This window comes from Zootoca vivipara, chromosome Z (assembly GCF_963506605.1).
Source record: "Zootoca vivipara chromosome Z, rZooViv1.1, whole genome shotgun sequence".
NCBI lineage: Eukaryota > Metazoa > Chordata > Lepidosauria > Squamata > Lacertidae > Zootoca > Zootoca vivipara.
In genome coordinates this window covers 47355661-47374328 of record NC_083294.1, presented here as the reverse complement: position 1 = coordinate 47374328, position 18668 = coordinate 47355661, and the positions used below count along the sequence as shown (strand labels likewise).

The 18668-nt window shown below is 40.8% G+C and overlaps 1 protein-coding gene across 2 annotated transcripts in view; it reads right to left on the bottom strand.

Annotated features, from left to right (window-relative positions):
• The window catches only part of LRCH2 (leucine rich repeats and calponin homology domain containing 2), a 56265-nt gene that overhangs the window by 35250 nt on the left and 2347 nt on the right, over positions 1–18668 (bottom strand). Inside the window, exons 1-2 of one of the 2 annotated variants that reach the window (XM_060270450.1) lie at positions 13912–17885; positions 2629–2773 (exon numbers count right to left, since the gene is read on the bottom strand). In XM_060270450.1, coding sequence (XP_060126433.1) covers positions 2629–2773; positions 13912–14155 — 389 coding nt within the window. In that variant the 5' untranslated portion in view covers positions 14156–17885. Of the gene's footprint in view, positions 1–2628; positions 2774–13911; positions 17886–18668 lie in introns of those variants that run through there. The other variant, XM_060270449.1, reaches the window with a different exon arrangement.

Genomic DNA, 18668 nt, shown 5'->3' with positions numbered 1-18668 from the left:
TACAGCATTGTTAAAAGTGGCAACTTAGATTTCCTTTCCCAGGTTCATTTACCTGTGATCTGGTCTTGGATGCAGTGGGTCTCTTAAATGGCCCTATATAGCTATACTTTACTAAGGTCAATCCTTGGCTCCTGAACGCCTGTGTTTTGGAACATTTTGGCTCCTGAACGCCAAAAACCCAGAAGTAAATGCTCCAGTTTTCAAATGTTTTTTGGAAGCCGAACTTCCGAATCAGCTTCTGCTTGAATGCAGGAAGCTCCTACAACTAATCGGAAGCTATGCTTCCGAACCTTTCAGAAGCCGAACGGGCTTCCGGAACAAATTACGTTCGACAACAAAGGTTTGATTGTATTCTTATTTTAAAATATATATTCCACAGTTGGAGGAACTTCCTTGACAAAACCTGTTACAATTATTCATATGACTCTGTATTCCTCCCTTTCAAAACCCCAAACCCCAGTTCCCTTTAAGGAAATAAAGCAAATGACTGAAGCATTCTGCCTTACTGTTGAACTTTTAATATTTTGACCAACTCAGTGGGACCAACTCTGGCTTTATAGAAAGTGAATATTAATATAATGTAATGAACTGAAAAGAAAATAGGAAAGTAGGAAGTTCTGTTCCGAATGAAGTCCCAAATCAGGATAGATGTGGGAAATGCAACTACCAAGTGCAACTTGATTTTGCAAAGGGTTTTCCCCTCCATTAATATACAGTGGTGCCTCGCTTAACGAACGCCCTGCTTAACGAAATTTCCGCTTAACGAAAGGATTTTTCGAGCGGAGGTTGCCTCGCTAGACGGATGCATTTTTGTCTAGCGAATCGCGGTTTCCCATAGGAATGCATTGAAATTCAATTAATGCGTTCCTATGGGCAAAAAACAATTCGAAAAAAATTCAATGCATTCCTATGGGACTCGCTAGACGAATTTTTTCGTTATAAGAAAAGACCCGTGGAACGAATTAAATTCGTCTAGCGAGGCACCACTGTATGTGTGTGATGGAAACACCATAAATAAGAAAAATGATGGTTAGAGAGACAATTAATAATTATATGATATATTGGAATTTAGTGGATTCATGGAGACTGCACCATCCTAGGGAAAAATCCTATACATATTTTGTAGGAATTCACAATACCCAGCACAGAATTTATTTATTTTTATTTATTTTTATTTATTTTTAACACCAGCATCACTACACTCCTTTACTAGCCAATGTGACATTGATATTCCCATTATAGCTGATCACTCAGCAGTAATATTGGAATATAATCTATCCAATACCCAGGAAGATATGAGGAGATGGTATCTTAATATATAAACACTAAGTGATAAAAACTTCATTCAATATATAATACAAGAAACACAAATATATTTTAAAAATAACTCCAAATCATTAACATCAAGACTGATGGAATGCGAAGGCTACAAAGCTTATATCAGAGGGACGATAATATCTCTGCCAACAAGGTCGAGATGCAAAGATTAAAAGAAAATAACCTAAAAACCTCTTTAAAAACATTATGGGGGCGATATGCAAATAACTAGGTTTACATATTAAAGAATACAACAGCAAACACTAAAACTGAATAATATACTAGTTTTAAAAAATTAATTCAGCTTATTATGTCTAAGACAAACATACTGGGAACAGGGAGAAAGAAAGACAAAAATCCTAGCTAATTGTCCAAAACAGAAGAAAATAACCAAATAATACCTTTAATAAGAAAAAACAACAACAATGCAGCGACCTCAACCACAGATATAAATAACGAATTTTTTTAATTCTACAAAAAGCTATATGAAGGGCCAGAAAATGTACCAGAGGATGAGGTGGAAAACTTTTTTCAGGATATTAAACTGCCAACCACTGAAGAGTATCAAAAAGATATGCTATCAGCTCCCCTGAAGGTATCAGATATTGAGAATGAAATAGAAACAATGGGAAAAGGGAGATAATCTGGACCAGATGGTTTTCCTATAGAATGGTATAAAATATTCAAAATTTTATTCATCCCCAGACTTTTAGAAGTTTATGAGGAAATAGCTCATAACTGCTGCAATATTTAATGAAGTTTTAATAATAATTATACCAAAACCAACAAAGACCCACTGAATGTGCAAATTACAAACCAATATCATTAATGAATGTCTATGCAAAGATTCTGAATGCAATACTGGCTGAAAAATTGCAAAAAGTCATTCAAGACTTGGTACCTAATAATCAAACAGGTTTTATAAAAACAGGACAAGCCACAGATAATATCAGATTAACAACAGATTTGATAAACTTAAACAAAGAGGAAGAGGAGTTTATAATAATGTCACTAGATTCAGATAAGGCTTTCAATAGAATTTATAAAGAATTCATAGGGATCGTGTTAGCATTCCTAGAAGCTCAAACTGAAAATTTAAACTTTTACCTTTGCCTCTCAAACATCACAATCTGAAAAAAGGAATACTAGGAACAAAGTTAAACTTCCTTATTCTACCTTTTGACTTATTGACTGGAAAGTGGTTCTTCAGTCAACTGTCACCCACAGGAGGGCGCTGATACAGTCATGAGCTAAACAGGCTAACTTGGATGCCAAGCAATTACATTTAGGAAACAGGAAAATATTACCTACCTGATATTTAGATATGTTAACATTTGCAGATTTTTAATTGCTTCAGGGATTGATTTGATGCAGTTGTGATAGAGGTTCAATGTCTCAAGTGGTGAAAACTGCCACACATCAGGAGGAATTTCAGTAAATCTGTTCTTGGAGAGATCTAAAAAAGGGAGGAGAAAAGACATTTCCAGGGCTCAGTCTTCTAGTTTACACTTAAGAGATGTGCAAGAAATGTGCTGCTCTTGAACGATGGCAAAAGCTTTACTAGAATTGTAAGGCAATTTTATTTTGGAAATTAAAGCACAGATAGATGAAAAATCAAGCATCCACAGTCTGTATAGATTGGAATCCTCTTCTGCTCATTTCAAATTCCAAGGATAGAAGGGAACTCCCTTCGACCAGTATTTAGAAAAATAAAGTAGCTAAGAGAGGCTTTTACATGTGAAATAAATAAGAAATACAACTTCTTTGACTTCCATCCCTTTGTGTTCTGCAATGTCACATAACCCCAAAAGCTTGATTAATAATTATTAAAGCCACAGTGTTTCCTTCCTTGTCTAGACTACAGACATCATTCTATTCTGCCAGAAACACGGAAGTGAGAACAGATGATTCACACAGAAAAATCACAGCCTTGTACAGAATCAGAAAAGTCATTGGCCTGAGGCTATATAGGGAGACAACTTGGGAGTGCAACTTTTTGCAATAAGTCTAGTATTTTACCATCAAATACAGTGGTACCTCGCAAGACGAATGCCTCACACAATGAAAAACTCGCTAGACGAAAGCGTCTTGTGATGTTTTTGGTGACTCACAAGATGAAGTTTTCAATGGCTGCGCTTCACAAGACAAAGTTTTCTGGCAGGTTTATTTGTTGTTGTTGTTTTGCCGCGGAAACCTGCGCTTCGCAAGACGGAATTATCGCTAGACGAAGCGACTCGCGGCACGAATTAATTTCGTCTTGCGAGGCACCACTGTATGATAAACCTTTTCACTAACAATCTCAAAGATTTATAGGGTAACTTTCCCCAGGATAGCTAGGTATGGTGTTGTTTTTAACAACACTGTATTTTAAATAGTCATAACTAGCCATGCAAATCAGCCCAACTAGCTTTCAACAATGTCACATTGCCTGCAAGAGGGTGGCTGGGGAGGGATGGAAAGTCCTGTTCCACCTGCCTATTTTGTTTTGGTCTCCATGCTGGGTGGGAAGAGGATTGACAGAGTATTCTACCTTCCACCCCCACCCCAGGGCCCTCTAGCCTGCACACAAGTTTTTTTATGACTCAGTTGCCTGCATGCAATTATTTATTTTATTTGCAGATTTATAAACTGCTTCATATCAGTTACCAAGTGCTGTACAATAAAATATACAAAATTTCTAATGCATACTAAGTACACCTCAGAGGCAAGCAGTACGTCATTTGAACTCAGTTGCCATGCATGGACAGATGGGACAAGATGGTGCCTTTGATCCGTTGTCACTAATGGCTGCCAGGCCAGTGCTTAAAAACAAAGCTAGTCATAGTCAAGAAAACAAAACAGTTGCAGTGCAAAGTATAAAATCAGTGCAGGAGGATAGAGAGTTTAAAGCTTCCTGGAGAATAGCTGATACCAAAAATACTTTCTCTGGAAAGGGAGCAATAACTAGAAAGGCCCTTTTCTTTTATTTGCCACCCATCTCACCTCTGAAAGTGAGAGAACTCTGTAGAAGGGCCTCCAATCATCCTCTAAGAACTTTAGCAGGTTCATGTGGCAGACACTCCTCCATGTACTAAGGATGGAAACTTTTATAATGCTGGAGGACACAGGAGTGGGTAGCCACATTTGATTATTTTCTTCTATCCTCCCTGTTCTTCCCCAACCTTTATTTGTACCATGTGTATTTGAAACCATGTGTATCGTAAACCATGATGATAAATTGTCAACTACCTGCAAGACAAAAATTACTAAATGCATTGTGTGTGGAGGGTGTGTGTGTTTCCTATCATTTACACATTAACAAGAGCAACGTACAGTCATACCTCTGTTTGCGACCGCATCTGTTTGCGACCGCTTCGGTTTCCGACCACTGCGGACCCAGAAGTGTTTACATCTGCACATCTGTGCAGCGCACGCATGCACAGAAGTGCTCTATCGGCGCTTCGCGTGCAGAAGCATGCCTCAGGGAGTGACCAACTCAGGGGGCGACCGGCTCCCCGGAACCAATTGTGGTCGCAAACCGAGGTACTGTACCACTGCATGTAAAAACACTTCACAATTTATCATTAAGAACTTTAGTCTGAAAATTCTATATACACTGACAGCTAAAGCCACTCCACTGGTGGATCAACTTGGGGCCTGGTCAGCACATTTCTTTAAATATCTGTCAGAAATATCTGTCAGACCACAAGATGTGTGTGCGTATGTGTGTTCCTAAAGTGGAATAGGGAAACTGCAGAACTGCAGTTTCATGTGTGTGAGCTTGTGTGTGCCCGCCCCTCTTCGCTATGGAAGATGTTAACCAGATACCCATGAATGCAGGTTTTCTTCCAAAGAGGGCATCTAAACAACTACGTCAAATATAGCTAACAAAAATTCTCAGGCACCTTTAATTTAATTTCTCAATATTAGCTGAATGGGCACACAAACTGCAAAGGGGTATCAAATAACTGGATAGGTGCGGAGGGAAATGATCCAAACTTCATATATGGAAGCTGATGGGATCTGAACACACAAGTGACTTATTAGGCAAGATCCTGCGGCTGTGGTGGATCAAAATAATAAATTCCATATGAGAAGATGGTGCAAAGGCAAAATTCCTTACTAGGCATTATTACAAAGTTGCAGTCAGAACTGCCCACATCTGTATGCCTTTGTATCAGTCTATTGGCCATTTTGGAGTACTGTGTACTACTTTGGTCAATGCATTTCTACAGAAAAGAGAAACCAAAATTATCAAAGGGTTAGGAGCAATTGGGGTCTTTACTAAGGTGGCTGAGGAAACATACCATAAGAGGGGGGGGGGGTTATAAAAAAAGTATGCATGAATTGAATAAATATCCACCCCTATATCTCTTATAACCCTACGTTCCTGGTTACTCAATAAAATTGGATAGGGAGTATTTTCAGACCATACAACAGATGCAGAACAGACAAAAGTACTTCAGAGGGCAGAATATATGGAATTTTCACTGTCAAGTACATTGTGGAGATCACCACTGGCTCAGATCACTTTAAACAGGGATTAGACAAATGAATTGGTCTTATAATGAGCCACGATGGCAAAATGGATCTTGGGTGTCCAGGCACAGCATGACACCAAATTCCAGCTGCTGCATAAAAGCCAATGGAGAAGGTCTGGTGTATTCCACCCCTTGTTTGGAAGCTCCAAAAAGCATCTGTGAAGTCTATTTGGGACAGAATGCTGAGCTAAATCAGCCTATAGTCTAATCCAGCAGGTCTCTTCTTATGCCCTCACAGTTACAAATCCCATGTTTGTAATAAAAACACTGCAGGGGGGGGGACACAGAATCAAATAAACCATACTGTGCCAGACACAGGGTTATAATGGTGTGAAGATGTAAAGGTCATTTAGACACAATGAAAGGCCTAAAACATGAAAACAGTAATCAATCTGCATTTCAGGAAGCCACACACTAATTCCTTTCTGCCCTGAATGTTAAACCTCTTGATAAAATGGTAGAGTTAACACAGAGACACCATACAAATTTTGCATAAATTATCCCGAACATTTCCAAATACTGTAATGACACATACTGGCTATTATTAACCTATCTACAAATATTCATGTTTTTGTTCTTCAGGTGAACTGTGTGACTACCTCCACCATACAAAGAATGATAGTTTGCTTACAGCATGTGCATGTTGCAAAGGAGAACAGCAAATGGGTAGCAGGGGTACGGAACTAGCACCCCTCAGGAGTTCCTCGGGAATGCAGGCATCTATTCTCATGCTACACAGCCCACGTATGTCATGAAAGCATTACATGTATGTAAGTAGGTAACTGTTTTGTTTAATGAGACAGATACAGCTGGCTTAGGAAAACACCACCCCAAATTCTATCTTCTATTCACTTGTCTCAAACCAGACTCAGCAAAAGAAGCAGCCTCTTTCAAGCCACGATCCTTTCCACTCTCAGGCCCCCCCAGTAGCAACACAGTGGTACCTCAGATTAAGAACTTAATTTGTTTTGGAGGTTCGTTCTTAACCTGAAACTGTTCTTAACCTGAGGCAGGGGCGTAGCAAGGGGGAGGTAGGGGCGGTCCTCCCCGGGTGCCACCCTAGAGGGTGGTGACACTCAGCACGTGCCCCCCCCCCACGCGACTCCCAAGACAAGCCCTGCCACCCGGTAAAAACCCTTGCTCGGCGGCTGGCTGCTCGCTCACTTGCTTGGCGCGCGCTTTGCTTTTTCCTGCTGGGGCAGAGGCGAGGGGCGGGCCAGAGAGGGGCACCAGCGGCTGCTGCTGACGCCCCTCCCTGGCCCACCCCTTGCCTCCACCCCAGCAGGAAAAAGCAAAGCGTGTGCCTAGCAGGTGAGCGAGCAAACTGCAGAGCGAGGGTTTTTAAAACAACCTCGCTCCACGGCTTGCTCACGCTTTGCCGCCGCTGCCACTCCGACAGTGCCGGCAACCCGCTCCGTATTTAAGACTTCACAGAAAATTGGTTAACCACAATAAGGGATGAGAGGCATGTACCTATCATTCCCTGAACCTTCTAGTTTAATGGTAAACAAATATAACTTGCTTCCAAATGAAGGGTAACAAGTTCTACTGCAAAGCTTCTATAGTATGAAGGGGTTGAAGTTTTTTCTGTTGTGAACCACCGCGGGATCTTCCAGTGAAGGATGCTATGTTATACTATTACTATTATTATTATTACTATTACTAATAATAATAATAATAATAATAATGAAGTAGCTATACATTATAGTGTGCCTGGCATTCCTGGCTTCCTCATACTGCTGGAAGAAACAGTACGTTTTGGGCACAATTGTATAGTCGTTAGGAGAGCATCCTAGCAGTGTTCAAAATTCCTCAAGCGCCAGGTGTGTTTTGCAACTGGTGCAGGTCCAAATTGTGACGTGGAGATCTCTGGTTGCCAGGTTGGCAACTGACATCCCATCTGGCAGACCCCTCCAGCTTTCTTAAGCAAGTAAGCAGAAGAGCTTACGATATTTAGTGCATTTATATCCCACATATTCAACCAAGAAGTACAGGTGCACCCCACCCCTTTGTTAATCCCTACAACGACCCTGTGGGGTTAAGATGCTGTGACTGGCCTAAGGTCAGCCACTGAGCTTTATGACTGCATGGGGATTTGAACCCTAATCTCCCAGGTCTAAGTCTGACACTCTAACAACTGCACCACATTGGGTACCTAGAGAGCTTCTGCTATGGGGCAGCTATATAAATTAAGTAGGTAAATAAATACGGAAAAAGCAAAATGTCACTTAGAGAAGGCTCTGAAATATTCTCCTTGAAGTCTGAATATGTTTTATTCTAGATTTTTTAATTTGATGTCTTTATGTGTTGTAAACTGCCTTGAGATTTCTTTTTCTTTAAAATATAAAACTGTATAGGAATGAAATGAATTATAATAAGAAATTTCACTGGCGACCGTAACCCAGGTTTAAGGTGCTGTTTGGGAATATATATATGAATGGTTTTCTAACACTCCACCCTAGGAGCCATGGGATACAATAAATCTCACTCTCATCAGGTAGAGAAGGGGATGCCCCTGGAAACTCATTTCCTGTCAACATGGAATGAACCATTGCTGGTGCTTCCCGTCATACAGAGCTCCAATGGTGGAAAGGGCAAAAATGGGCCACTGAGTCTAGGATTGGGGTTCCAAATCCCTCTCATTCTCTCAAAATAGTCCTAGAATGGTGGGGAAGTATGACATACAGATTTTCCTACTCATTAGCCCCAATAGGAATAAAATCTATTTAAAACAAAAAAAGAAACAGGGGAATAATAAAAAAAATCCCTCCCCACAACTTCCACCTTGGTGGCAAGAGCCCAACAAGGCTTTGGATTTGGTGGTTCATCTACGGCAGGGGTGTCAAACTCTAATTCATTGGGGGCCGCATTAGCAGTTTGGTCACCCTCAAAGGGCCGGTAGTATCTGTAGGACTATGTGTCCACTCTTTATTATCATAAATTATTGTCACTGCATTCAATTATTACTGGTTTTTGTAATAATGTAAGTAATAACTAGCTCTGAAAGCAGAAACATAGTCAGAATAATGGCAAGTAGATATTCAAATGTACAATTATTGTACAATTTATTGAAAAATGATTTTGGGTAACAGACATCAAAGCAGGGGGGAGGAGACGGTAAAACAGAAAGGTGAAAGATCGGACCTACAAACAGAAGGGGGAAAGATCGGAGTGTAGCTGTCAGCCAGCATACTAAACCTCCGGAGAGGGAGAGGCGCAGGGAGAGAGAGGAGGAGAGGGAGTCTGAAACGCGCACACTTAGACCAAACTCTTAAAACCACGGCCCAAGTCTGAGATTTGCACACATACCCCTCCCTCCCCCCTTGCTAACGCTTCCAAGCACCTTTTTAAAGGGCTCTTGCAGTCCTTCCTGTCCTCCTTCTGAGAAGGCCCCCCCCTTGCTCCTTTTGGAGTACTAGCCGAAAAGCTGCTGTGGCGCAACCAATTTGACATGACGCTTTTGTTTTCCCCTCTCCCGTTGTGGCGCGAGGGTGGAGGTGGGGGGGGGGAGAGAGAAAGAGAACGAGAGAGGAGAGCAAAGGCCTGACATCAAGGAGGATGTTTCACTGCGAATCCTAATAATATCCTGCTCCGCGAGCAGGACTCCTTGCTCGGGAGAAGGCTGGCAAGCGGGGAGGCTGCAGCATCGGGGGCGAGGGAACGTTGCTAGATTGACCCCGCCCCACTTTTTTGGTGGGGGGGGGAGAGTACTGGTGGCGGTGGGAAGAAACTCGCAGCCCCTCCCTGGCTTAGAGGAACACAACTTTAGGAACACAACCTAAAGAGCCGTTGCCACCCCACTCCACCCAAAGGGGGGGGGGGCGTGCACACACATTTTTTTCCTCAAAAAAAAAAATTGAATCTTTCTAAAAACACACACACGAGAGGCAGCTGCACACTCCATCCATCCAGAGAGAGGGAGCCAGCCCCACACCCAGGGGGAGGGAGAACGCGAGAAGCAGCGCGAGCCTCTGAGAGAACGCGAGACCTCGCACAGCTGCTGTTCCTGCCTCAGCTTTGGCAGCGGTGGCGGCTGCTTGCTGCTGTTCGGTTGGCGACCTCTGCGGGCTCCGGTGCCTTCCCTGCCGAGGGGTATCCCCACAAGCTCGGCAGGGCATGAGGCTGGGAGCGCGGCGCCTGACCGCCTGCCCAGCTCACGACTTCCCCTCCGCCTGGACCCTGGGCGGCTCTGGCCCTTTTGCACTCTGTTGAGCTCCTCTTCTGATTTCCGGAGGAGCGGCCGCTGGTGCCTTGGCTTGCCATTGGCTGCCCAGCGCCTGACGTCGGGGCTGTGGGGAGGCGGCGCGGGCGTGGGCTGCCGGAGGATCGCTCCCAAACATGCTGAACTGAAAGCCCCTGAGCAAGTGGCAGGCGCCGCTCTCGCCCTCTTGCCCACGGCTGCGCGCTCCGCCGGGGTCCTGGCCATAGTGGATGTGCCGGCCCTGCTTCTAGAGGGCGGGCCACATGACAAGGTCTGGCGGGCCGGATTTGGCCCCCGGGCCTTGTGTTTGACACCCATGATCTACGGTATCTCCCACCCTCACCCCTGCCCTGCCTGTGCTGCAGTAGATTCACATGGCATTTGGTTAACACTATGTTTGGGTCAAGAGGGCACTTTCAAACACAGACATTCTTGCGGCGGGAAGTACACATCTAAATCTGAGACTTCTTGTCATCCAGCACTGTTCATTCCTAAAGAATTAGAAGAACTCACATTTGAGAAATCTGTCTATTTCTTTGCTGGCTTATCTACCCTGGACCAGAATAGAAGGACCTTTAATAATGATCTATTCTTTGTGCTTATGCTGAGACTGAAGCCGTAATAGTTCATTTGTTGACATCTGTCACTTTCACAATACTCAATTGCAATGTCAGAGAAAGATATTAATTTATTTTCAAAGAAGGCAAATTATATTTTCTTGTTGCTAAGGGATAGGCCTTATGTTTCTATGTAAGGGGGGGCATTTCTAGGATGTAAGCACCATGTCAGTGATTCAACTATCTCAAGAAAAAGAAGCCCATAATGTCAGGTTCTTTTGTTGCTGTTACTGAAGGCATCTCCCTTGCACCAGTGCCACAACCAGCATAAATTATATTTTATTGATTTTCGGTTACAAAATTGTCCAAACATAAATAATAAAACATGACTTAACTGACAAAAAGTGAATTATAGGGGGGGGAGAGATAAATAAAAAAAAATATCATTTTAAAATACATAATAATGAAGTGACCACAGTAAACCAGTTCTATGGATTCCTCAGTCAATCAACTTGGAAAACACAAATAATAGAAATGAACAAAAGGGTATTGCAATATATGTTGTGGGCATTTCTCTTTCATTTCTTCTTTCATCTGTATATTTAATAAAACTATACCATACAGTATTAAGATTATCTTGGTTTTCTCTCCCCCCTCTCTGAAAAAAGCAATACTTAAGGGAATCTTACATACATTTTGTTTGCTAGGGTATATTCCAAAGATGTCAAGAACCTTTGTAGTAAAATGCTGGCTATCGCAATAACTTATTTGGCTTTTCCAAGTCCACGGTGTTGCTATGCCTAATCTTACAGAAATAACATTACCACACCCAACGTTTTTACAGAAAGGCAACATGCCTCAGAAAGACCTTAGCAAAACTTCTTAGTGCTTCTAATATCACAATTCTGGCAAAAGTCTGTCTGGACATTATACCTAATGAGGGCCATTATATCTAAGGAGGCTGATAATGGAAAAGTTTATTTGCCTGTAATTTGCCCAAGCACATGGGTTAGAGAAACCAACTAAAAGACCCAGCAGAACATAATTAATGTGAACATGATCCCCAAGAAGGCTCCTTCACAGAAAAAAGTACTAGAAAATGAAATGCTATTCAACGGCCACCAGCAGTCAGAATTTCATTAATATTTCAAATAAGAAAAAAGAATCTAAACAGAAAGTATGCTTTGGGCCAGACGTGAGGATGCAGCCTTCTGGGGCACTAATTGTACTACTGGTAGTTTAGCAGATGAAAAATCATGACTAAAACCTTTGCCTTAATTGTTCACAAAGAGGAAGGAGGGTTTAAGGTCCAGTGAACAAAGACATAAATAGATATTATTATTATTATTATTATTATTATTATTATTATTATTATTATTGCAGGGAGAAACATGTTATATAACCTCAAAGTGTTAATTTGAAAAGGATGGCAGGGCATCAACCAAAGAGTACTTGCACAAAGCCCTGAAGGGTAACTAATGTCATAAGAAAAGGGGAGTTGTTAATTCTTGGTAGCTTTTGATACAACTATCTGAGGTGGGATTGGGAGCACTGCATGGTGCTGGTGGAAAACTGTATGTGTGTGTCCTCTACTCTGGGTCACTGAAGGGACTGTATACACATGAAGGTAATAGATGGCTAATGAAAGACCCTGTGTGAGAGTCAGGGAAGGGAGGATCTCCCAGGTGGGATGCTGGGAGAAGAAAGAGAAGCTCTGAGGAGAGCTGGGAGGGTCCACCCCTTCTGTGAGAGACAAGGAAGGAGAGCTACCTCTGAGAGAGAATTCTGTGCTGCTGCTGCTGCTTTTTATTTCTGTTTTTGTTTCTACCCAGATTTGTTTCTTGTATCTTATTGTACTATGAAAAAGCTTTAATAGAATTTTATGGGGAAAGAGGAAAAGAAAAAGGGGGGAGCAGTGTAGATTAGTGGCCTTTAACTGGTGGGTTATGGCCTACTGCATCATGGCCTGATTTAAAGGAAGTCACAACAGCACTACCACCATGCAAACAAATGGCAGAGGGTCTCCAAATACATTTGGGTTGAAGAAGAGTCCTAAGTTTGAAAAAGTTAAAGACTAGAGATCTAGTTTATCTCTGAAGCTGCCACTGAATACAGTGTAAGCATGGAATCTAGTCTGTCTTTCTGTGTGATTTTTGTAATGGCAGGAGTCCAGATTTTTCTTCTCATGTGGTTGCAGCTTACCCCCTATTCTTTTGCATGTCCCAGAGTGAAAATACTTAGGATTATTTATTTAACAATTATATAGTTTGCTATGGATACCTGACAAGACTGAGGGCAACTAGTTAAGTGTCTGCAGCATTGAAGAGGACTCCAAGCCTCAAAATCCCATGACTGCCATACAAGGCTCTAAAGAGGTTTGTTTGAACTTATTTCTCCTGGCACATCACACAAGCAGGGCAATCCTCCAAACAAAAAGCAAATGAAATAACTTCCAAGTTTTGCATCCAAAATATACAAGATGCATTGTTAAATTATCTTTCGCCACTTCATTTCAAGAGCCCTCTAACCATGGGCAGCCCAAGCTACATTTTGCTCCTTGCGCCCTAAGCCAACATCGCCCACACATCACATTTTTTCTCTTTGCAATTATGAATGATATAATCCTAGTTTTTAAAAGAAGGAGTACCGGTACTCAGGAAGCCACATTCTATTCCTGTTAAACAAGAAACAGGGAGACATGAACTCAGTGTATCTGCCTGCATAAAAAGTTGAAGCTTTCACATTCTGCTGGACTCCACCTTAAGGATTTATGCCCGATTTTAATAAAAATGTATTCCTGAAATATGGAATATCCTGGAAAAAACTCAGGGAAAAGATACACACCTTTCTCACGACAGAACACAGTGCCATTTGTTCTCAACAACTTCTCCTGCTTAAGAGAGCAGTCCTGGGTTACTGCAGAACCAGGGAGTGACCCCGTTATGAAATACATACCGGTATATTGACGTAATATGAGCCTTGTGTCCACATATTCTGTTCTTTTGCCACCTCAACCCTCCTCAGCATACTGTGATTAATCCAGGAAGTCTTTAATCAAAAATCAGCATCCCGTTATGTCCAAGTCAGGAAACTATGCTTGCCAAGATAGGAACAAGCCAAGATCTTTAACCAGCTTCAATCCTGACACTTCTGCCTTTTAAAAGATTATAAACCTTTATTTGTTGCTGTTACTTTGCTGAGCCTGATGTGTCAAGATAAAAGTCAAAGATAATGATATTCCGCAATTATTTCATATTTTTAAAAGTATTTGGGATGTGCTATTGGTCCAGAAAACAAAACCAACCATGTTACTGACCTTCTTCTTTGGCGATCACTCGTAGTCGAGTAAGATTGTCTTCCATAAACACGATTTTAACAAAGGGTCCGTAAGTGACTGTGGAGGCCAATTCTGGATCCACACGTCCTTCCACAGTGGGGACATTGGTTTCCGGGCGCGAGTTGATCACGGTGTGGATTTGCCAAGCATGCCTTCCTCTTAGCACGTTTCTCCCTTGCGTCCTGAGATCGAGTTTCTTCCATGCACCAATGCACCAATACATATGTTACAACACCTGCACTGGTTGCCCATTTTCTTCTGGGCACCCTTAAAAGTGGTTGTGACTACTTTAAAAACCCTATATGGCCTGGGTCCAGGAAAACTGATAATATTTCTGTTCCCTTATCATTCTATGCTCTTCCTAAGATCAGAAAGAGATGCCCTTCTCTGTGTCCCTCCTACTTGGCCTTGTGAAGCAAGGACAACCCCTTCCTTGGCTGTCTTTTGCCAGGTTTTTGCCAGCTAAGTATCTGCTAATTTATTTAAGGGCTTTGTTTCATATATGCTCTCAACCTTTTCTATATTTTTGGTGTATCTTATAGTTAACTTACGTAAAACAAAATTTGTAATTATCTAATGTGATTATTAAAGTACATTTTCTATTACTGTAATAAAGTTTCTGGGTTTGTTGTTGTTTTAAAAATTATCAATTTGACCAATCAATCAAATATTTTTGGTCAAGAAAATGCCCAACCCTGCCACTCCACAACAAAGTTGAACTAGTACAAATAAAAGGGTGTGGTTGCTGAGGGTGGGGAGAGGTTTAAATGAACATCAAAACCACAGCTATACCTACAGCGTTGTCACACACATGGGGGTTGCAAATTGCTGGGCTAGCTTGGAGCTGGCGCAGCAATGGTCCAATGTGACAACCGCAGGACCAACTCAGGATCCAGCAGAGAACCTGCCAATGGCACCTCTGCTCATGCAGCACAAGAAGGCATTCCATGCTGGCTGCGTTACACTGGCACCAACCAGCAGGCAGAGGCTAGAAGGGCAGGGCAGGAAAATGCCACCCTTGCCCTCAAAGAGTATTGAATCTTGAAAGGTAAAACAGCAGCTCCTTTAAGGTAATGCAGCCTACACAAAATACAACCAAGAAACCAGGGCGGACATTTTATTGCTGCTTTCAAATTTGCTTCCCCCCCACACACACACACACACACTTGTTTTCTCTGACAAAGAGCTTTAAACAAAATTTTGTGAGATTTTGACTGAGAGGGTCCCATTAATATAAATTTCATGAAGTTTTCTTACTTTAACACTGCTAAAGCCAGGTAAAATCAATCAATCATTTTATTTGTATGCCGTCTTTCCAAATTTAAGACTATACTCAACATATTCAAAATTACGTAACTACCAACAAAACAAAAGTAGTCATAAGCATAAAATCAAAAAGTACACAACCAAACTGGACCAATTCCACATAAATTACAAGTTCCAAAATAAAGATCCAAAAAATTAACAGAAACAACAGCAATAGCCCCCTCCCAACAAAATCCTAAATAATTCTCTAGCCGCTAGCCCAAGATTCTGTTCAGCAGGCTCAGCTTTCATAGCTAGAGTCATTCAGAGCCCCACCCTCCCAGGCCAGGTAAGAAAAGGCTTGCAAGACAGGGAGCAAGTCTTCAAGGACTCACTGTCAAGATGGTCTTTGATTTTAAAAAAGCAGATTTCACTTCCTGGCATGTTAACTGTACACGATTAAGATGTTATTGTCTACATGCATTGTTGTATAAAGAAAAATTAGTAATGAGGCACCTTAAAACCTAACAAATTTATTGAGGAATAATAGCTTTCATGGACCATAGCAGGTATAGGGATCTTTCCGCAGCTAGTAGGCTGGATCTTCACCTCTCCTATCCTCAGAGGCCATTTTGACAGGTGGGAGGCCCCAGCTACCTGCCAAGCCCCTGAATGTCACTATTATGTCAGATGAAGTTTTTTCTTTGATGGTAGGGCAAAGACACAAAGCTTTGTAAGTGCCATGAACCAGCTGATCAGCAGTACCTGCCAACTTCACTTTCAGTAGTGAGCAGGGTCCTTACCTGCCCCGCACTTGCCATCATATACAACATCAGGTGCAGGGTAGGAGAACATGAATTGGAGGCGGAGTCTTGCAGATCAAATAACTATCCTGACTAAATCTAATTAGGCCCACAGGCCAGAGATTCCCCATGCCTGGTCTAGAGTCCACACAAAGCTGGGAGGATTGAAAATAGCAAAGAAATGAAATGCAGAAAGTAAAAAAGAAAGAAAAAAGAAATGCAGCAAGTACTAACAGTGATAATGTTATTAACAGCAGTTATTCACAAACCACCTATTGTTAATACTAAACATCATGGCATATTAACTATGTATGTGCCAAGATAATGAACTTCTTTAGGGAACCTAAGCCTTGCTATATGACAGACATTTTATACAGCAGATCTTTATAGTGATGAATACTGATAGCACTATATATATTAATGATCTTAGTGTGTTCAATATATCTTAAGTAGAATCTGTTTATAGGCAGGATACATTCATTAATTTTATCTCATGCTTTAATTGTACCATTTCTAAGGCAACTAAAATGTATATGCAATGGGTAAACAAACTCAACAGTTATTACTCCAAAACACTGTCCAATTTCACATCTGCCCTTCCAGATTTTCTCCTTCCAATAAATAGAGAATTTAAAAGAGATCCAAAATGCAGCTCTCAACAGAGATTAATGGAGAATGAGGAACTCAACAGTGACCATGGGATCACAGAATAGTCACAGGTGCTGTAGTCTTGCATCCAGAATGATAAATCAATTGTCTAACTGCACTCTAAGCCACCATCTCAATCTCCAAGCTTTCATTAATGCTCAGTTTTGAGAAATCGAAGAATACCAAGCAAGATTTCATAAATGTTTACAGCTCTGATGGATAGTCCTACAAGACTGCTCCTGAAGCTTATGAATCCCATTAAATTTACATTGGTCCCAAGAATGCCTCAAATTGAACTCTGCATTATAATTTAATAAGTATCTATATATAGCCAAAACACTGTTTGCTTGTATTTATAAACAAAAACCACTACATGTATATTTCTTAATGTTCTAGAAGCATTATGGCATTGTACCTCTCTGGATTAGCATATTTAAACATCAAGCCAGTACCCCAGTCACACAAATCATTTACTGTATATAAGAAACAACCCATTAACAGCAGTCAATTGTATCTGACATTCCACACTCAAGACACTAATCTGTCATGATTCTCCTACAATCACACCTATCCTCCAGCTTCTTCTTTTCTCTTGCAAATCTAACCAACTAACCTAATCCCTATTATGCTAATTCCCCAACCTCTCTCAACCTATCCTTGTGCCTCAAACAGGGTGGATAAAAATCAATGATTTTTTTAAAAAAATCAAAAAAATCGGATTTTTTTGATTTAAATCAGATTTTTTTGATTTAAATCGATTTTTTTGATTTAAATTGGATTTTTTTAAATAAAATGCTTTTTGAGGAAAATATATTACCACCCAAAGGTTATTCCATCATGAAATAAAGATTAGTTTTTTAACTATGTAGAATAAGGTTGTATATGTTTAATTTTGGGGCTAAATAAATTCAATTAATCCATTCACAATGTCATGCTCTTCCAGAGGTTTTTGTAAGATTATTGGGCAGTTTCTCTGCCTACAAGATATTATCGCAGGTGCTTGGTTTACTTTTGCAGTTCTCAAAACTGAATTTGACTCAACAGAGATCACATGCCTCTTCTTCACAGCAAAAATGTTATAACATGAACAGAGTTGAGAAAAAGACCTTAATCCTATTGTTCTACAAACCTATGAATACAGAAACAACCCCTTCAGTGCTAAGTTTCAAGAAGTTCATTGAATAGAATAAAAACAATATTTTTCTGATTGTTTGGAGTGGACAGTATTTAAGTTTTTCATGTGTAGGCTGGGCTGACAGTCTATGTTTCTTAATATATATATATATATATATATATATATATATATATATATATATATATTGTTTTTGTTTAGCCAAATTAGTTAACAAACATGGATGTTTGTTTAAACAAATAACATATGCTGTAATGTTATTGTTTCAGTTGAATAAATCTATTTAAATTGTTATTATTAAGGTAATGATTATTTTTCTCCTTCCTAAGTACAACAGTAAACTTGTCCAAATATGAATGATTAACCTATTAAACTGGGGATAAAAAACTAATATGAAAAGTTGTTATTCTAAAAATCTTCATCTACTTGCATATTAAAGTTATACCAGCAAGAATTAGTCTTTATGTAGAAAACTATGATTTAAATCAAGCCTTACTGACTAGTGATTTAAATCGTGATTTAAATCGTGATTTAAATCAGTTTGATTTAAATCAAATCCACCCTGGCCTCAAAGCTTCACCATGCAACTGCAGTGCACCCAATGCCTATCTCATTTACACAGGCATGTGTGTGTGCATGCATGCACACACAGAGAGAGAGAGAGAGAAAGAGAGAGAGAATCTCTCCCTGGCAAAGTCTGACTTGCAATATATCCCACTGCAGCAACCCTGTAGCAACCCTGTAGTACTGTGGATTAACCCTAGCCTTAATCCACAAAGTACCAGGGTTTTTCCTCCCATGCAAACCCATCCCCCACCCACTCCCAAACACCTTGCGCATCCACTACAAAAGAATATCAACACACACACCCCAGCCTCTCCATCTTGTACTGTTACAATGAACTTCTT